Genomic DNA, 20,488 nt, shown 5'->3' on the forward strand with positions numbered 1-20,488 from the left:
ATGAAATTCTCGATATCCATTTTTTGACATTTTCGTACCCAATAGGTCTTTCCTAGATATTTTGCCAAATTTCAATCTATCACGAAGATTAAAACTTGCGATTTTTGGACCTCTATTTCCGAGAATTTACGGCCGCCATCAATTTTCCTTGTTCCAAGTCTTGGTTGAGAGTTTGAGAAAATGACGTCATTTTCTCAAAAATACCGCACGGGTGGAAATTATAATAACAATTAATGTAGCAAATTGCATGAATATATGAGCCAAAGTTTTTGTCATTCTTCATGCGAATTGCTGTACTAATTGTTGTTATAATTTCAACCCGTGTGGTATTTTTGAGTAAATAACGTCATTTTCTCCAATTCTCAACCAAAACTGAAAATAATGCTTTACAATGTACAAAAGAGTTTATTTGCTATTTTTTACTCAGATTAATGCTAAAAAATTGCCTCATTGGCTTCCCCAGAAGAGGCCATAGTCTGTTTTCATGTCAGTGATAAACGTTTGCTAAACACAAACATATTTCCCTGTCGGTACTAAATAATAAGATCATTTTTCTTGTTTGTGATTCCAAGGTGGTAGCATTTGGAGAGGCAATGTCGGTATGTAATAGCGATAAATCCTGAACTTGCCTACAATCGATTGACAATTATTATCAATATACGCGGCCAAATTGAAAACCGCCCTCTTGAAAACACGCGCTTTGCGGGCCGCAAATGACTCCTAGCGGGCCGTTAATGTATTAACGGCCCTGCAGCTGATTGGTTCTCGGTTCATCATCCGATGAATATTAACCAATCAGGTTACGTTTATTGACGCGGGAAAACCATTCAGGTGCGAACAGCTTGCGTAGTGAACGTTTGCCGTTTGGAAATTTCATTTTAAAATGGAAGAACTCCCAAATTTTCAGCTTTTTTCTAGTCAAAACTCGGACTTAGACAACGAGCAACTGGATGAGATTGAGCAAAAAGCTCAAGCGAAAAACACCAAGAGAGCAACTGAGTGGGGAGTAAAAAAGTTCGAGAAATGGTGTGAGAAAAGAAAAATTACAGTGGATCTCAAAACAGTAAGTGCAACGGACTTGAGTGAAATTCTGCGAAAGTTCTTCGCTGAAGTGAAAACAGAGCAAGGCCAAGCATTAACTCCAAGTGCATTGACTGGAATTAGAGCGGCCATTCATCGCCATCTAACCTGTGCTCCACTCAGCCGAAACATAAACATTTTGCAAGACAGCGAATTTATGTCTGCCAACAAAATGTTTGAAGCGAAGGCCAAGCTATTTACGAAAGAAAACAATGCGAAACCAAAACACAAATCATCCATTCAGTCAGGAGACATGCGGAAATTGAATCGATACTTCATGGAAGGGCAGAACACGGACGGCGTTTGGAAAGATGCGGAGAAGTTAGTTGAGTTTATTTGGTTTTCGTTGTGTTTTCATTTTGCTCGCCGCGGCAGAGAGGGATGGCGGGAGCTTACAAGGCAGTCATTTGAAATAAAAACTGATGACACTGGAGCCCGTTACATCACCGAAAAACTTACTGAACAAACTAAAAATTACCAAGGAGGCGCTAAACAGTCTGAGCAGTCATACTCGGATGTTCGTATGTACGAAACTTCAACTGCACTTGATCCAGTGGCTGCGTTTGAATTTTACCTCGGCAAGACTCATCCCGACTGTAAGGCACTGTTTCAGACTCCAAGCAAAGCTACCACCAAGAATGTAAACTTTGCAAGCACCCGACACTGGTACAGAAATGAGCCTGTGGGAAAAAATTTCCATCAAAGCAGAGTTATGGGAGCGGTACACGAATCACTGCATTCGTGCATCGACTGTCACTTCTTTGTTCCAGCGCGGTGTGGACGCAAGGAAAATCTGTGCAATCACAAAGCACAAAGATGAACGGAGCCTTTCCCACTACATCAGCGAGACAACAAGTGCACAAAAAAGAGAGTGTTCAAAGATTTTAAGTGACACATTTCAGCCACAACTCGCTGTTCAGCAAGAAGCTTCAGGAATCACAAGGCAAAATGTCGCGGGCCCGTCAGCCGGTCCTAGCTCAAACTTAAACCCACAGTCTCTTCTCCAAAACCAATTTATTTCCTTGGCACAGCCGTACCAAAATTGCACCCAACATATTCAGATTGGAACAATGAACATTTATCACGGAAAGTATGAAGAACCGTCGCCATCAACCCGCAAACGCCGCCGAATAATCGAGAGCGATGATAGCGACTAAAAGCTGTAACTTATTTGATGAAATTAGCAAAGACAGTCTGAGTCCATTGCCTGTGAACGGGAAGACTATCATTTTTTTAAATGTAAACTGTCTTTTTGCTAATCATTGTTACCAATCTTTTTAAAACTAGATTATATTTAACATTTTATTGTAAACAAAAAGGAATTTTATTTGGCTCTTGTTTAGCTGTTCGTATTGTAGCAACAACTTTCCATACCATAGTTTCATGCTACATCTCTGTTAAACATTTTTTTCTTATTAAATGAATTTGTACGATTTGGCCTTGTGTATTGATAATAATGATAATCGCATGACTTTTGTCGGTCATATAGTTTATTTGTGTCCCTCGTAGCATCATTTGCGCCCTTGCGCTTCGCGCTCGGGCGCAAATGATGCTACTCGGGCCACAAATAAACTATATGCCCTCCAAAAGTCATGTGATTGTCCTATTCACTTCAACCGCATAGTACGGTGGAATTCTCTGTCGACTCGGAAAGATCTAGTGCTCGTGTACCAAAATAAATGGACGTAGTGCGGGAAAGTGTCAATTAACCGGAGAAATGAAAGAAGCTAAAATCGACTCGCCAATAAACAACCCACTATTTTACGATTCCTTTGATCGGTCGAAACGAAAATTTTCCCGGCGAATCCTGGAGTATCTTTCTTGCTAACAACCGAAATGATTTCCCAAATTTCTATGGCTCTCTCAGTGAAGTAAATCAAAATGAAAGTTTTCCTCGCAAGTACGATCCAGAAAAGTTTGGCCGATGCAACAAAGACCGTGTAAGAACACACCAGAGTACCTCAGGAACTGCTGTTCGCCGATTGGGCAGAATAATACAAAGGATTTTTCTGCCCAATAAGGAGCCACCATTCCTCGAGCCGTTTTTGGAAATGGTCTGGTAAGAGTCGGTTCCCTTTCGCACGTCCTTGTAAACTTTCGTGAAACCTTTCGTCGCGCCGATTTATTTTCCTCGCGCCCTGATTAACTGCCCCTGGGTCTCCGAGGATGATGTTCGTAATAGACTGACATTGGGCAAGATATCTAGGCAAGACCTATTGTGTACGAAAATGTAAAAAATGTATATCGAGAAATTGATCATAGGGGCACTTTAACACGGATTATATACGACGAACTTGAAAAATTTAGGCTAAACTTTCCATATTCCTTTAAGTATCATATCTGAAGTAAGCCTGCCATTTAAGGGATGGAGCTACTAAAGCACGTTAAATTCGTCTTGTTTTTTGAGGACAATACAGTTTTTGAATTAACGAGAGAGACCTCCCTTTTTGAACTTTATTCCGCATCTATCGAGTGCGACTTCTTCATCACCAAATATTTCTTGAACTCGTTTCTGAATGCGCGATTCATGAAACCATAAATGAAAGGGTTGACAAAACTCCTGGAGAACATTGGTACGGTTGCAAAAAGCGCGAGCTCGCGTGGGAGAGGGGACAATACAGAGGATAAGTAAATGCAATTAGCTGGCATCCAAAGACTGACAAAGCCGACAACGGTGGCAAACAGCGTTTTGCTAACCTTGACATCTTCCACATTGGAACTCTGCCATGAAACATTTGCACTGTGCACCTGGACAGCTCTGTAAATTTTCCAGTAACAAAACATAATAGGAAAATATGGCAAATACATAAGGAGGGTCAAAATGGGGATAGCGAATTGACTGAATTGTATAAGGCATAGAGCGAAACCTTGGTTTTCTTTGGCATCGGAACCGATGACAAATACTGCGATAATGGTGTACGTGGTGAAAATAACCCACACGAGTGATGCTGTTATGACGATGAATCTCTTTTTGAAAGTAGTTTGGTACTTGCCTGGCTTGACTATTTTGTAATATCTGTTGATTGCCATGAGCACCATAGTGTATATGGAGATTTTCGCTAGGGAATACTTCACAATGGCAGAGAAATAGCACAGAGAAGTCCCAAAGGGCCATCCGCCGGCGGCTGAATAAACAATAGACAGTGTCATTGTGCACAGAGCTTGTAGAATATCGCTCAAAGCCAAGGAGATGATGTAGTAGTTACTTGGACAGCGTAGCCTTGGGTTTCTGTACACAGCGAGGCAGACCAGGAGATTTCCAACGAGTGAGAGAATCATCATCAGCGACAATATGACAGTCTCTGAAACCACAGTCGCTGTGTTTCTATCTTCAAGGTTCTGAGTCATTTTGTCTGCAGTTCACTTAGCTCTTCGTATATCGGGTTTTCTTTTTTTCCTACCTATTTGTCTCTTACTTGCTTCCTCAAAAAAATCTTTCAGACGGAACTCAAGGCCTCGGTATTTCTGCCTTCCAACAATAGTGTTTAAAACCTGTTCTACTTCGCTGAAGCAATTCCAAATTTCCCGCACGCTGTTTACGATCGCAAGGCAAAAGTGTAGTGTTCGTTTGCCGTGAACTGGCAGTCTACGTAATTTATGAACTAAATTGATTGAACAGCTGCTGTAGTAGCCTGCGAACGCAGACGTATTTCCGGCTGTCCCTTGTCTCCGCCGAAAATAACGCCTGCGAACCCGAGCCAGGAAACGATTTCTGTGACGTAATGACTTTTGCTTTCTCTTTGGCCAATCAGATTCCATTATAGAATGAAACTCGATAGCTCCTTGCAGCGAATACCTCGCGCAGTAGTTTTAGGGCTATTTGAGCTAAACTGTGATTTGCTTAGAATTCCTTGGTCACAGAAATCGTTTCCTGGCTCGGGTTCGCAGACGTTATTTTTCGACGGAGGCAAGCGACAGCCGGAAATACGTCTGCATTCCCAGGCTACTGCTGTAGGGGATGTCGACCAAGTTAAGCTCGTAACTAATAGCGAAGATGTTTGTTGACAAACATTGTTTTTGTTATTTAAATGTTAGAAACGTTAAACAAAAGAATTTTTTGTTTCACCAGCCAATAGTTCTCTGGTTGGCATGTTAATAACAATAGGTGACGTCACTGATATCTTTGCTATATATTCCATTGTTTAAAAAAAGGCCTGGGGTCTTTGATTAAAAACCATCTACAGTAGAACCTGGATATAACAACTGGCAAAATATTTCGCTATAACGAGGTTTCTTTGTATCGAGGTTCTTTTTCATTTATTTTACTATTACTGGGGCCAGGAAAAGCGTTTGTCAGTACCGAGGACCTTGTTATCTAGAGGTTCGTTAAATCGATTTGAATGTACAAAACATAGCCTTTTAGTAAGTAAACTTCTGACAAATAGAACGGAACACCCTACCCATCACTTGTCAGGTGTTCTATTATGCTCACAACCGGCCGCTGTCATTTTCAAATGTTCACCCTGGCTTCATATTCAAACAATTTTCTGAGCCCTTTCCAGATGAAACTCAAAATATTTGACCATTTTAATTGGATTTTAAAACGGAAACCCATTCCTCGTTTATCAATAACTTACAAATCAAGTGCAAGATGCAAATTTTAATTGATCTAAAATGTGCCCTGTGGCCATCACTTCTAACAATTTCTCTCCGGCTACACCCGGTTTACGCTCGTTATCGCGTTTCTTTTCTTTTCTTTTTTTGTTTTGTTTTGTTTTGTTTTTTTATTTCTTTTTAGTATGAGTCACCTCAGCCTGCGAACATACAGGTTCTTTGCAGGGAGATAATGGTGGAACAAACAAACCCAAACGTAATAAACGAAACAGATTTTCAAGGTTTTTAAAGCCCAAAGATTTCCTGTCGCCTCCCTCAATCAGATTAAGGGTAGAAACTGTCGTAATGTCTATTTTTCTACACCTGTACGTGAGTTTCGTAACGTGGCAGAATAAAACTACGCAGGGTTCAAGACCGGAGGCGCTTTTCTTTTCAAATTGGCGATAGTATCTATCTCTATCTTCTGCACTAGGGACACACTTTTACAGCGAGTCATTGTTAATGCATTTAATGATTTCAACATCAAATACGGTAACCTACCAGGGAACGAAAATAATAAAGAAACAATGGTGGAATTAACACAAATATATGCTCAACAGTATGACAAATAATACATGTAATGGACTAGAAGCAACATGATTACAACTCTTTCCTTAGTGCTATTCGATGAGTTCCACATAATTTCTAATTAATTAATTCGTGAATACAGAAATATAGTCATCTTCACAATACGTACAGTCAGCTGTTTTCCTTTGGAGTGCACGGGTAGAAAAGAATTAAGTGAAACTGTTAATGGTCTGAATGAGAACCGAATGTAAAGTATTTCTCTTGCGATTACACGTTGAAGTGCCGGAATACGACATTACCCAAACCCCCCATCTCCCCTCCCCCCATCTCCCTCCCCTCATTACCACTTCCTATGCCCTCTTACGAGTAGCAAATAACTGCATGAGAAGATAAATAAATGATACCACATAACGTGCACAGGTTTTTACCAGTTTTCTACTTAACAAATGATCTAAATCAATTCCTCCGTTGTCCTTACACGTATGCCTGTATGAACTCTGAGAACTTCGTCAATCTGGCTACTGCATATTTGATATATTTGTGGTGGATGGAAACAAAGTTGAGGGATTAAAAGGGTTTGTTGACACCCTTCATTTTTCCACTGGTGAGAGACACGCGACATAGTTACAACTCTCCGGATAGGAACAAAACCATATTTCAATACCCTGGGAGACTGAGGGTACGTACTATGGGACTGTCTTGTATATCTATAATGATTAAAACTGGATCATTCGATAATGCAATGCAAGAGTTTTCACTGGGTTATCCATTATGGTATATCAGCCATTATACCATGCTCTACAAATATGGTAAGCGCACGCGTAACTTTTGGGACGCTTTTATTTTTATTTTATCTAAGTTTTCAATATTTTGGGGGCATTTTTATTAAAAGAGTTACTTCCACCTGTGCTTGTTGGATATAAGATGATTATAGTCAACTCGGCGCTACGCGCCTCGTTGGCTATCTACCATCACATATCCAACGCGCTCTTGGAAGAATTGTTAAATATCAGGAACACTGTAAACACTCTGACGGTCAAACAGTGACAAACAATGTAAAAGAGGGGATCGGACCAAACGGATCACAACGAACGATGCTTAAACAAGGGATTTTCTCACTGTTACACCTTTAATAATTACATCTTGAGAATTTAACTTAATATTTCTTAATACTATATTTGAGCAGCGTATTTTCTAATGGCTTGTCTGCTATACGAGATTTTGAATAACCCATGTCTGTTTATGGTTGTTTATTCATTCGATTGGCATACCTAGAGTTCTTGACCAGATACCCCCAAGTAAAGGCAGTAACCCAACTATAAGAAGTACGTCCACAACTGTATATAACATTTATGTTACATCTTGAACGATTTCTTTCTTAAACTAAAATTTGACGATTTTACTTGAAAAGGTTAATATGAAGTAATAAGACAATACCTTGACATTACGTTGTTTCCTATGTACAATTTTGTGCGTCTCACTCACGGAATTACCTAATTCTCTCAGCACTGAAAATCAAAATGCCTCTAGAATTGCTGCGTTCACCTCTAAACTTAAGTCATTTTTCCTGTTGTAAGTATATGTTACTTATCTTAGTGTGCTTGTTTGTGCTTCGTTTTTTCCCTTTCTTGTCTTCCTTAGCTCTTGCGCATTTACGCGTTTAACTTTACATTAACTACTTTTTATCCTAAAGAATGATCATTTTGTGTGCTGATGACAACATCTTTATCCCTTTGTTAAGTCTTAGGTATCTTTAAGGTATTCCTTTACATAAGTTTCAATAGCTTCCTTGAGCTTCCTTGCTTTAGTATGCATTGGTATTTTGTAAATATATTTATAAACGGCAAAAAATTAAAAGAAGCAATTCTAATGCAGTTAACGCTTATTAGGTTTAGTGGGCTTTCTTGGAACTCGAGGGATGCGAGGAGGAAGAGATAGGTAGAGTTGTTGGCCTCATCAGCTGTAAGTATTTATGCAGGTAGGTGGATCGTATCACACATTTCTTTTAGATACATACGTGCATAGACTTTATTTCGCTTCGGATTGAAAAGTGGTACAATGATGCTAGTATCTCCGAAAAGTAAAATAAATAAATAAATGAATATCAAAAAAGATACATAATTTATATTACAAGAATTAAAAACTGGTAAATTGTTCCACTTTCTGCTGAAAAAATGGTCAACGTGTCCGCCCTGCACACTTCACCAGTAAGATCGTTCCATACGTGAGGTGCTTGATATTTAAAAGACAGTAGGCTAAACGTGGTGGTTTTTACTGCCAGCACTTTTAGCTTTACATACCTTCTAAAGTTATAGGAGCGGGCTGCAGTGTTGAAACACTGGCTGTATGAAGACACTGTTAATCTAGAACTTCCGTCTGGTTTGTCTACACTCTAGGTCCTAAACCTTTTTTATGACTTGAAGCTGCTTATTCACCTTATGCAAACAGTTGATACATGCTTCAGTCAATAGAGAGGTTAAGCACGACGTTTACGGCAAACGGCAAACGGCTAAAATGAAACTTTTGCCGTCTGTTTTCAGCTGCCTGTACAGTAGAGTGAAAATATTTGTATTTGCGGTGAATAGTAGGAGACATTTTTCTATTTTTGTGTGATTTATTTAAGGATCAGAAGAAAAGAATAAAAAATCAGAGGTCAACTTTGCCGTTCACCGTCTGCCGTAAACGTCATGCTTAAACTCTCTAATATTGATACCTGAAAAGTCAATGCCCTCTTTTGTTCTTAATCTGTATTCCATTAACTGTAAATCTAAAGTCGTGATCGGTAGCACCTGGAGTTAGTGACTGGAATTTTCCAGGATTAGGCACTAAACCATTGCGCTTAAACCAATCCAATACACTGAGATGATTTTACCATTTTCAAAAATCCACCATCATGAATTTCACTGACGTACCTTCGTTTGCCATAAATACCAGGACGGTTAAACTTTTACAAAATAAAAATACTTATCCAAATTTCTTAAAAAGAATTAATCATTAAATCACGTACATTCTAAGCTTTCAGTGGAACAGTATGGTGAAACCTGTTTTCCAAGAAGACAACCAGGTATGTGATGAAATAATTTGTAGCATAATTTTTCCTAGGTAAGTTTGCTCTTTCTGCTCCTCCAGTCAATGAAAATAAATTAATTGAGGAAAATCCAGCACTTCTCGTAATACAAGCAATAGTTCGCAAGTTTACATGTAATAAATAGCCCCCCCTGCCCTCCTGTTGTAAAACTATAACGTGTTTGTTTGATAGCAAGTGCACGCAATGACATGTATAGCTATATTCCAAAGCCCTAACACTATGTTATGAATTTATCTTCACTCGCTCAGGAATGAATCGAAAAGCTACAAGAAACTGTCTTTACAGAGACAGCGCGGTGATAATCTAAAAATAAAGCCACTAAAGAAAATGCATGCAGCATAAGATTTACAAAATAAATTAAACAAGAGAATAATTAAAATACAATTTTTGCACTAAAGTTGATGGATAAAAGAGTTGGTAGAGTACATTTGATTATGCTGGAGAGTCAGTATGGTGCTTTATTACAATATAACTCCACTGAAAACAATATTCATTGACAGATGTTAAAGATCGATTCTTTTTTCCCAAACTCATATAGTGCATAGACGGAAACCGATCACGCTGTTAACACATCATGATTGTAGTTTTCTTGAATTTATCTGTACTTAGATAGATTATTTTTGCTCGCTTCCACAGTGTCATTTCTCCCATCAATAACATTAACATCTACCAAAGAGCGAGTGAAAAAAAGATTACCTCGATTCTCAGGATAAAAAAAAAAAAAATTAAATGGCTAAATTATAACGAACAAACCACCCGTTGATCAGAAAGCATTTTAGTTTGTGACTAATTGGAATCTCTGCCCACTGATTGTGGCTTTCTTAGTATTAAGCACTTTTTGAACTCATTTCTTGAGGCACGATTCATGAAACCATAAATGAAGGGATTTAAGCAACTTGATGTAAAAACTAGGAGTGTTCCTACGAGTAAAATTACACAAGGGAAACTAACACTATCCACCATTAAATACGAAGGAAGCAATATGGTATTAGCTGGAATCCAAAGGATAACAAAACCGAAAACGGTGGCGAAAAGAGTTTTGCTGATGCTGACTTCTTCTGCATTCAAATTCTGCCACGCAACATCGGCATTGTGCATTTTAACAACTTTTTAAATTTCCCAGTAACAGAACATGATGACAGAAAATGGCGTGTTCTGAAAAATGATCAGAATTGAAAAATATAACCTTCTAAGCTCTATCTTGCAAATGGCAAGACCTGGATGGGGACGCACGTCAAAGCCGAAAGCAAATACTGTGAGAATGGAGTTCAAAATGGTTGCAATCCAGGCGAGTGCTCCAGTTACAATGATAAGCTTTTTTGTAAAAGTGTTTCGATACTTAGGTGGTTTCACTATTTTGAAATATATGTTCAATGCCATGAGTGTCATGGTAAAGATAGATGTTGACGCTAGAGATAACATAGAAATGACCATAAAATGACATGCGGAAGTCCCATACCGCCAGTCACCTGTGGCAAGCATCCCAACTGATAGCGGCATCGTAAACAGACCTCGCAGAAGGTTGCTTAGGGCCAAGGAGATGATGTAGTAGTTGCTTGACTGGCGTAGTCTGGGGTTTCTGTATACATCAAAGCAGACAAGGAGATTTCCAAAAAGCGAAAGAAACATTACCAAGGAGACTATAACAGTTTCCAAAACCACAGTAGCCGTTTGTCGTTGATCCAGTATTTGCCACAAATTTTCAGAGCGTTCGTTTGCGTGATCCATTAGTAGTATTTTTTTTAATTTCCTTACTTCAAAAAGAGTATTTAATTTACCTTGTTAAGTTTTCCCTTGGCTGTTAGAGTATTGAACCTGTTCGTTTGAACCTTCCAGTGATGACGCCTATGTTGAGATTGAGTTACATCTAGCTTGCTTTCCACAAGAAACGACACATAGCAAGGCAGCTCAATCAAGGTCTAAATATGAAGCCTAGAACTTGAGGTGGCCGAACACAGTTTTCGCGCGCGCTTTTGCTGATGCAATTCAACGCGCGCACAAGGATTGCAAAAAACAAACATGCCGTCAATAGAGCGATCATTTTATTTACTCAACACCCGCACTATCTGTGCTATTTTTCTCTATAATTGAACGCAGTGTATTGATGGCTTTAGTCTTTTATCATAAATATATGTTAGAAAAGGTAAAGATGCAAAGAACTTAGCAATTCTCATCTTTTTCTTTGTTACCGAAAGAACCCAGTTAAATGCAGCGCATGCGTAATAAGTGAAAAAATTGCAATTGAATGAAAATTTGCACGCTCGGAAATACGCCTATTTCTCGAGAACCACTCATTAGAATTTCACGAAATTTGGCACGAAAATACTTTAGGAAATAAGTGACTGGAGTATTGAAAATAATTGAACTTTAACAAAGGAAACTCTAGATATTCCAGTAAACCTTCAACAAGGGATAATTAAAGATCTCTGTTAAATTATTGGCAAAATGGTCTTAACTTGTGAGAGTCGTTACAAGCTTGCTGCATGCAAATTATAAAGAAAATCCAATGACTAGATTTTCTACAAATAAACAAAACCGATTTTAAAGGCCTGTTTATTTTTATTCGTGTTGCCATGGCAACGGCACACACGTCAGCTTAACCATCAAAAAACCAAAGTTTTTGTTGTTAACTTGCTTGCTGCCATTTTTGGCGACCGAGGGATCAAGGGTTTTAGAGAAAAAGGTGAATGAAACATAGATATCAAAAACTGTGTTCAGCAACCTTAATATAAGTGCTTGAAAAGCAGATGTTTGCGTGGTCTGAATAAAGCTTAACAATAAGTTAGCAAAACTCAGTTTAATCAAGTACGTCAAAAATTTAAATTTAGAAATAATAAATACTAATGAGAACTTTAACAATAAGTTAGAAAAACCTCAATTTAATTAAGTACATCAGTATTAATAGAAAACTTTAAATTTAAATTTAAATTTAAATTTAAATACTACTGAGAATGTCAAACGGAACTATCTCTGTGGTGTTCGTGAAATATTTACAAACTGGTAGCGTTCATGTTCATTGATGCGGAGCGAGCGTAGCGAGCGAGCAGCAACATAATCAGGATTTAAGAAGAATATGTGGAAGGGAGCACGAATTCTCGAATTTATCGCTTTTTACCAGAATGCATTGCATTTAAACAGGGTGCACTGCGCCACTTTTTACCAAAGTGCATTGCGCCACCCTCAACCGACGATGTCACTCCATCTTTTCGCGTAGATTCCAGTGAGAAAGGTTTAATAGTGGTTATGTTTTGCTCTGATTTACCTGTATTTTAAGACAATGTGAAGGAGATCGTGCTTGACTTTCACAAATCTTCCTTTTGTTCTTAATGTAGCATGTGAAAGTTTGTAAATCTGGACGATTAATTGTGACATCTTAATTTTGAACTTAGTATGTCATTTCTTAGCAGTCTCGCCTCCTTGGTCGAATGCTTAAGTGAAGAGAAATCGTCGTTACTAAAGCTTGTAGAATGATTAAAACAAACGAAAACCGCAGAACACGCTAATTTCATAGATGCTGCGATCTATTCCTTTTCATCCAAACATGAATTTAAGTTAAAGCTTTAGCATTTTCACACATCGCGATGCACGCGTCTTCGACACAGTCTGTCAACATTCTAGAGATATTTAATGCGTACCAGTACATAATCTTTAAGTTAGATTTCTGCTCCAACGATTTCCACATCTTTCGGTTTTCGCGCTCTGGTAAAGGGGAGGTTAATGTGTATCGTTTTCTGTCCAAAAAAAGTTCAGATCACTATGTGCTTTCTTTTGCCGGCCCTTGTTACAGCTCACCATCGATGCGTCATCATGAAGTTGATGCATACAGGGACAGATTTTAAGTTACGCACCACGATTTGACACTACTTTAAGAATTGATGCATTCAAGGACAGATTTTAAGTTAGACACCACGATTTGACAATACTTCAGTTAAGAAATGAAGGTTATAGCAAATCTTGGAACGCGCAGATAAATGAATTACTGCGTTAAATATGTCACTATCAACAGAAGGTGCCGCAGTAGTACTATCTTTTAGATACCCTAGTTTTACAAGTAATGTAGTCTTCGTCAGTCCCCGGGGAGGTGGCTACACGTGGGCTACAAGAAATATACATTTTCATATATTATTTATAGCTGGAGTAACGTCTTTGTCATTTGCCCAGTTCCTTTTTTGCTTTTTAATTTAGCAACTTATTGCCCTGGGTATTTCCTTCAACCCCCTACATTTACATACCGTAATTTCCGAGAGCATTCAGTACTGAATGGAAAAAGCTCATTCCTGCATCTTTACCTTATTTTGTTTGTCTTATTTTCCTTTGTTTCTATACCAAGTTTTAATTTTGGAGATGACATATATCAATAACGTTTTCCTTAGTAACAAATGAATAAAGTTCACTTGTCGAAACAAAAAAAGCATTTCAACATTTTGTTCAGAAGCTCGGGAGAACACTTGCAATGATCAAAGTCGTATTATGTTAACTATGAAGTATATTGTCTGTCATACACTTTTCTTGTATTTCGACTCAAAACGTGAACTACAAACGTGTTGTATCTCTTGAACAAAGTTAATGATAAAGAGCTTTAGTAAAAGATAAGGAAACAATCCACCAAAAGAAATGCATGCAATCAAAGCAATACCTTTGATGAAACTCGCTCATAGTTCTAACTCCTAAGGGCATTTTGACCATGCCCAAAATCTACGATATGGTATTTTTCAGTTAAACTGGGGCCAATGACAAGTAGAAACAATTATTGGATGAGGGTTTTGTGATGTAATAATAATAATAATAATAATAATAATAATAATAATAACTTTATTTATATAGCGAGTATAATAACTTTATTGTATATAGCGAGTATATACAAAGCTCTATATCGCTTTACAGTCATGAAAGTAGAACTAAATATAATAATTTAAACTAAATTAAGTATAAACTTTCAAATAGAAATAATTATCTAAAAGCAATTCTGAAAAGATGAGTTTTTAAACGCGATTTAAACACGACGACCGATGGACTTAAGTAAATGTCAAGAGGCAGATCATTCCATAGTTTGGGGCCGGCAACTGAGAAGGTTCTGTCTCCGTAAGTTTTTAGACGTACACTAGGAACTTCCAAAAGATACTTTCCAACAGATCTTAAACTCCTTGGTGGATTATAGTGGGCTAAATGTTGACCTATATAAGAAGGTGCTAAGTTATTAATTGCCTTGTAAGTCAGTAATAAAACTTTAAAAGCAATTCGCTGCTTTACCGGAAGCCAATGCAATACCTCGAGGATAGGGACCCTGACATGCGCAGCCCTAGGCTGTTGAACTACAAGGCGCAACACTGTCGTACTAATGTTTGCATACAATGTGCTAGATCAAGGCAATACCACATCAAGGCAAAACTATAAGTTTATTAATTCTCAATTTATGTATTTACTTATATTATTGACAATGTTATATTTTGGATCTTTTATTGTAAATAATCATTTTAATTTTATTGTACTTATTACATTTAACTAGTTTTTATTTTCTTTTGTTTATTAATTAATGTACATTTATGTTACTTTAAGAGTGGGCGTCCTGCGAAGTAGTTGTTGAGCTAAGCGGAGTTGGCACGATAAATAAAGAATTACATTACATTACCTTATATTACATACAAGTATCACAAAAGATCTCGAGATAACCTACATGGATCATGACTCTTTTTATAGGAAGCTATCATATACAAGTTGTGTTTCATATCTAATACATCTACAGCAATATAGATGTCAACTATTTCGTGCACTAATTTACAACTTCTTTTTTTGTGACTATTTTGGTTATTGGTAGGATCAATTTGCTTGAAACAATTTCTATTGCTTTGTACTATTAATAGTATGTCGAAATAAGTAATCGGGCACACTTATATATTTAGCTAATTTTCAAATTACTCCTCCACAAATTGTTTCACGGACTTGCACGCATGCTGCATACAGCTTCATGGGAAAAATCAATTTGCTTGACGCAACTTTTATTGTTCTGTACTATTAATAATATGTCGAAATAAGAAATCGTGCACACTTATATATTTAGCTAATTTTCAAATTACTCCTCCATGAATTGTTTGATGGGCTTACTTGCATGCTGCATACAGCTTTAAGGGAAAAATCAATTAGCTTGAAGCAATTTTCATTACTTTGTTCTATTAAGAATATGTCGAAATAAGTAATTGGACACACCTTTATATTCAGCTACTTTCAAATTACTACTCCATGAGTCAGTGTTTCATGGAGATTGCATACATGTTGTATATAGCTTCTATTACCGTAACGTTTTTGGTCATGGGAAAGATCAATTTGATTGAAGCAACTTTTTAGTATTGTTTTGTACTATTAACAATACTTCGAAATAAGTAATTGGGCATACTTTTATATTTAGCTTATTTCGAATTACTGCTCCATGAATTGTTTTTAACAGTTGTCCCTCACGGCTTTGTATTTGAAGGGATTCAAATTACAGAGAAAAAGAATATTGTATCTCAAGGTGCAGCTGATCCTAAAAAAGTGCCGGGAGCTACCTGCATAGAGCACATCAGCTTCATCTACATATAATTTTCGCGATAATTCAGGATTGAAATTGTCACTATGTTGGTAAATGTGATATCGAGGTCTATATCAACTTTCAGAAAACGATCTTAATCTACTTCATTTCGTTCATGCAGCAATGTGTTATTGTCATTGTGGTAAAACTAAAAGTCGAAATACGCCGGCCCCATGACTTCCAATTAGATTAGCATACTCTAACAACATTTTAATATTTGTTAGGAATAGCAGCGACGAATAAGATTAAAAAAAAAAAAAACAGCAACAAATGTTAAGAAATATTTAAGTCTGAGTATTCGACTTCATTCCGGTTGAAAATAGCAAGAAAAGAACAAAGAGAAGAAAGTTTCGTTGTCGGTCAATTTTGTCAGAATGCAAACGTTTTGGTGATTATAACCGTAGTCGGTAATGGCATAATTTCATCGAAAAATAGTACAATTATCTTATTACCTAGACGTAAACATTCCTGCGTTCATAAATTTCTAAGTCATAATTTTCAGGCTTTCCCTGACATGAGAAGAAAAATATGTATATTAAGCGTCTATCTTCACCTTTCTGCTTAGCCATTTTCTAAATATTTTGTCGTTGAAGTATTGGTGAAAACGAACACTGGGAATTATATTGACACGCAATATTATCAAATTAAAAGTTCAAACTATTTCTGCAATTAAGGGATCTTAGTCACAGCATTTTTAGTAAATTTCGGACACATACAAAATTACCTTTAAATTGAAGGAAACATGACAATCGTAGTTCACTAAGATAAAATAAAACACCAAAGAATAAACCAAAATGGAACAAGGATGGTTGAGGATGGAGAAGATAAACACGGATTATAAACGACCAACTTGAAAAATTTAGGCTAGACTTTTCACTTGCGAAAACCGTGACGAAGCTCCTTTAAGTATCATATCTGAAGTAGGCCTACCATTTTAAGGGATGGAGCTACTAAAACACGTTAAATTCATCTTTTAGGACTGGACAGTTTTTGAATTAACAACAAAGACCTCCTTTTTTGAACTGGATTCCGCATCTATCGAGTGGGTCTTCTTTGTCACCAGAAATTTTTTGAACTCTTTTTTGAATGCGCGATTCATGAAACCATAAATGAAAGGGTTGACACAACTCGTGGAGAAAATTAGCATGGTTGCGAAAAGCGCGACCTCGCGTGGGATAGCGGAGGATACTACAGAATATAAATAGATGCAATTAGCTGGCATCCAAAGAATGACAAAACCGACAACGGTGGCAAACAGCGTTTTGCTAACCTTGACATCTTCCACATTGGAACTCTGCCATGAGACATTTGCGTTATGCACCTGGACAGCTCTGTAAATTTTCCAGTAACAAAATATGATAGGAAAATACGGCAAATACATGAGAAGAGTCAAAATGGGGATAGCGGATTGACTGTATTGTATAAGGCATAGAGCGAAACCTTGGTCGTCCTTGGCATCGGAACCGATGACAAATGCTGCGATAATGGCGTACGTGGTGAAAATAACCCACACTAGCGATGCTGTTATGACGATGAATCTCTTTTTGAAAATAGTTTGGTACTTAGCTGGCTTGACTATTTTGTAATATCTGTTGATTGCCATGAGCACCATAGTGTATATGGAGATTTTCGCCAGGGAATACTTTACAATGGCAGAGAAATAGCACAGAGAAGTCCCAAACGGCCATCCGCCCGTGGCTAAGAAGGCAACAGATAGTGGCATTGTGCACAGAGCTTGTAGAATGTCGCTCAAAGCCAAGGAGATGATGTAGTAGTTACTTGGACAGCGTAGCCTCGGGTTTCTGTATACAGCAAAGGAAACCAAGAGATTTCCAACAAGTGAGAGAATCATCACCAGCGACAATATGAGAGTCTCCAAAACCACAGTCGCTGTGTTTCTATCTTCAAGGTTCTTAGCCATGTCGTCTGGTGTGTACTTAGATCTTCCGGTATATTTGTCTCACTCACGCTTCCTTGAAAAGTCGTTCAGATGAAACTCTAGGCCTTCGTATTTCTGCCTTCCAACTGTTTTCAAACGTGTACGACTTCGCCGCAAGAGCAATTCCAAATTTCCCACACGCTGTTCACGATCGCAAGGCAAAGGTGTAGTTTTCGTCAGCCGCGAAATGGCAATTTATACAGCCATGAACTGGTTGATTTAACAGCTGGTGTAGGGGATGTAGACCAATTTAAGTTCGTAACTAATATACTCTATTGTTTGGAGAAGGCCTGGGGTCTTTAATTAAAAATTTTCTATTTAAATGTACCAAACATACTCGTTCAGCAAGTAAACATCTGACAAAAAGAAAGCAATAGCACACCCTTCACTTGTAAAGCGTCCTATTGTGCTCACCACCGGCCGCTGTCATTTTTAAATGTTCAGCCTGGATTCATATCCAAACAGATTTTTAAGCTCATTTTTTTGTAGATTTTCTGTCTTGAAATAATTGACCTTGTTATTTGTATTTCAAAACGGAAACCCATTTCTCGTTTATCGATAACTTATAAATTATTATTTTTTTGATTTATAAATCAATTTTAAGATGCAAATTTTATTTACAATAATATACTTACTCTGTTGCACCAATCATATAACATTCAGAAAGCAATCAAAATGGTAATTTCTCGTTTAGCATTGTGTGGTGTATTAGTGGAACTGTTGAAATATTGGATCACAGTGATTTGATCTAAAATATGCCCTGTGGCCACTCACACCCGGTTTACATCTCTAAACATCACTCTCACTATCGCACAATTTTTTTGTGGCGTGTGTGTGTGTGTTTTTTTTTTGTCTGAGGCACCTTAGCCTGAGAACATGCAAGGCTCTTCGCAGGGGGATGATAATGGTGGAACAAACAAAATAATACACAAATGATAAACAAAACATATTTTCAAGTTTTTTAAGGCCTAAAGATTCCTCCCTCCATTCAGGGTAGCAATGTCTATTTTTATAGAGCTGTACGTGAGTTGCGTAACATGCAAAAATAAAAGCTACATAGGGTTTAAGACCGGAGGCGCTTTTTTCAAATTGGCGATGGGATCTCTCTCTATCTTCTGCACCAGTGCCACACTTTTACAGTGAGTCATGTTAATGCTTTTAAAGATCTACATCATGTACGGTAATCTACCAGGGAACTAAAATAATAAAGGAACAATGGTGGAATTAAAACAGAGTAGATACTCAGCAGTATGCCAAATAATACACCTAATGGACTAGAAGCAACATGAATACAAGACTCTCCGAAGTACGATTTAATGAGTTCTGCATAATTATTTCGGGGAGTCTAATTAACTCTTGAACAGAGAAAGCAAATATCCGTCCGCACCAAACTTGCTGACTCTTAACTCTTACGCGCGTTTTTTGGACAAAGGCGAATGCCAATGGCGTAAAAACCGAGCCGTTAATGCCATCCGGTGGCGTCACAACCCAAAAACTGGGTTCCGATTGGAATTAATGTTTTAAATGTTCATATTATTTTTTTGTTATTGTGAATCAATTTCATTGTGGACTATAATTTGAAAATGAACTTTAACAGCTCTAAATAGCATAGCATAGCCTCCCACTCTCTCTCTCCTCCCCTCCTCATAAATCATGTCCCCGATTTGCATTAGAACGTTGAAATAAACAAGGTAGTTATCGTGAATTAAACGGCTGGCTCCTAAGGTGAATCCCCACCTCGTGTAACCGACACCGGAGCTGCACACTAGCACTGACAAGGCTTTGAATAGAGGCCTTATCACCATTTTCAAACTGTTCCTCGTTAACAAAATGTTGAGACAAAAAAGTAGATTGTGTCAGAGATTTGATTGAGAACAAAAAAAGAATGTGTCGTATCCATTAAGAGCAATTCACAGCCAACCGTATGTAACGAGTTACTAACGTGTCGTCATCGCGTTGATCAGCAAGCTATAGCTTGTGAGTTGTCAAACCTTCAATATTCATTTGTCAAATCCTACGTCTTGGAAACTCAATATATACAGTTAACAAAAGTTTGGCAGGCCCAATCTTGAAAATTCAATATTTTACAATTGCCGATATTTACTTAGGAATACCTTGAATTATATTCAAAATTAAACATTTGACAGTTCAAACTTCAAAAGTGCCTTATTTAGAATTTTATCTACAGATGCTGTGTAAACACGGGGTTCCGGTAGCAATGTTTGTCGCTTTGACACGCAAGTATTTTCCCGATCAACATTTCTTCTTTTGTCAGTAAGCTTGATCAGTACTTGTGGTCAGCTTGTTGTGGGGTCGAACGTCACATTTACAACCATCAGAAAGGGCGTAACACATCTGTCAGTTGTTTACCATTTACTCGGAAAAACCGGCTGATCGACAGTTGAAGTAAATAGGACGCGTCAAATTCCGAACGGAAACTTGCACGGGGATGCGCTCGTTTCATTCCCACGACTTTTTCCCGGAAGATAAGATCAAAGATGATCAAGCCAAAAGGCCTGGAACTAGTAAAAACTAGCAAATGGAACGAACGCACACTTTCCATTCGGAAATTCCGTTTAGGAATTTTGGTCTACCTTCCAAGAAATCCCGTCATCTCGAGAAAATTTTCGTTCGGGGAGGCAAAATTAATGTTTCCATTTACATTCCACCCGAAATTTCCGGATTCCGTAAACAT

General features: G+C 37.7%; 2 protein-coding genes and 1 pseudogene across 2 annotated transcripts; all 3 read right to left on the bottom strand.

Moving 5' to 3' along the window:
• Window positions 1–3,504: 3,504 nt before the first annotated feature.
• Window positions 3,505–5,737, bottom strand: LOC145492934 (histamine H2 receptor-like). Its single transcript, XM_081472310.1, has one exon. The coding sequence runs from the start codon at window positions 4,426–4,428 to the stop codon at window positions 3,535–3,537; it is 894 nt and encodes a 297-aa protein (XP_081328436.1). The 5' UTR covers window positions 4,429–5,737; the 3' UTR covers window positions 3,505–3,534.
• Window positions 5,738–9,965: 4,228 nt separating this feature from the next.
• LOC145491821 (histamine H2 receptor-like) lies at window positions 9,966–11,075 on the bottom strand (annotated as a pseudogene).
• Window positions 11,076–16,670: 5,595 nt separating this feature from the next.
• On the bottom strand, window positions 16,671–18,230 carry LOC145493204 (melatonin receptor type 1B-like). Its single transcript, XM_081472620.1, has one exon. It carries the CDS (start codon window positions 17,773–17,775, stop codon window positions 16,828–16,830), a length of 948 nt encoding a protein of 315 aa, XP_081328746.1. The 5' UTR covers window positions 17,776–18,230; the 3' UTR covers window positions 16,671–16,827.
• Window positions 18,231–20,488: the final 2,258 nt, after the last annotated feature.

Source organism: Orbicella franksi, chromosome 7 (genome assembly GCF_964199315.1).
Source record: "Orbicella franksi chromosome 7, jaOrbFran1.1, whole genome shotgun sequence".
NCBI classification, from domain to species: Eukaryota; Metazoa; Cnidaria; class Anthozoa; order Scleractinia; family Merulinidae; genus Orbicella; species Orbicella franksi.

Coding starts and splice junctions, on each gene's coding strand:
- LOC145493204 (XM_081472620.1), bottom strand. CDS start 17,775: ATGGCTAAGAACCTTGAAGATAGAAACACAGCGACTGTGGTTTTGGAG.
- LOC145492934 (XM_081472310.1), bottom strand. CDS start 4,428: ATGACTCAGAACCTTGAAGATAGAAACACAGCGACTGTGGTTTCAGAG.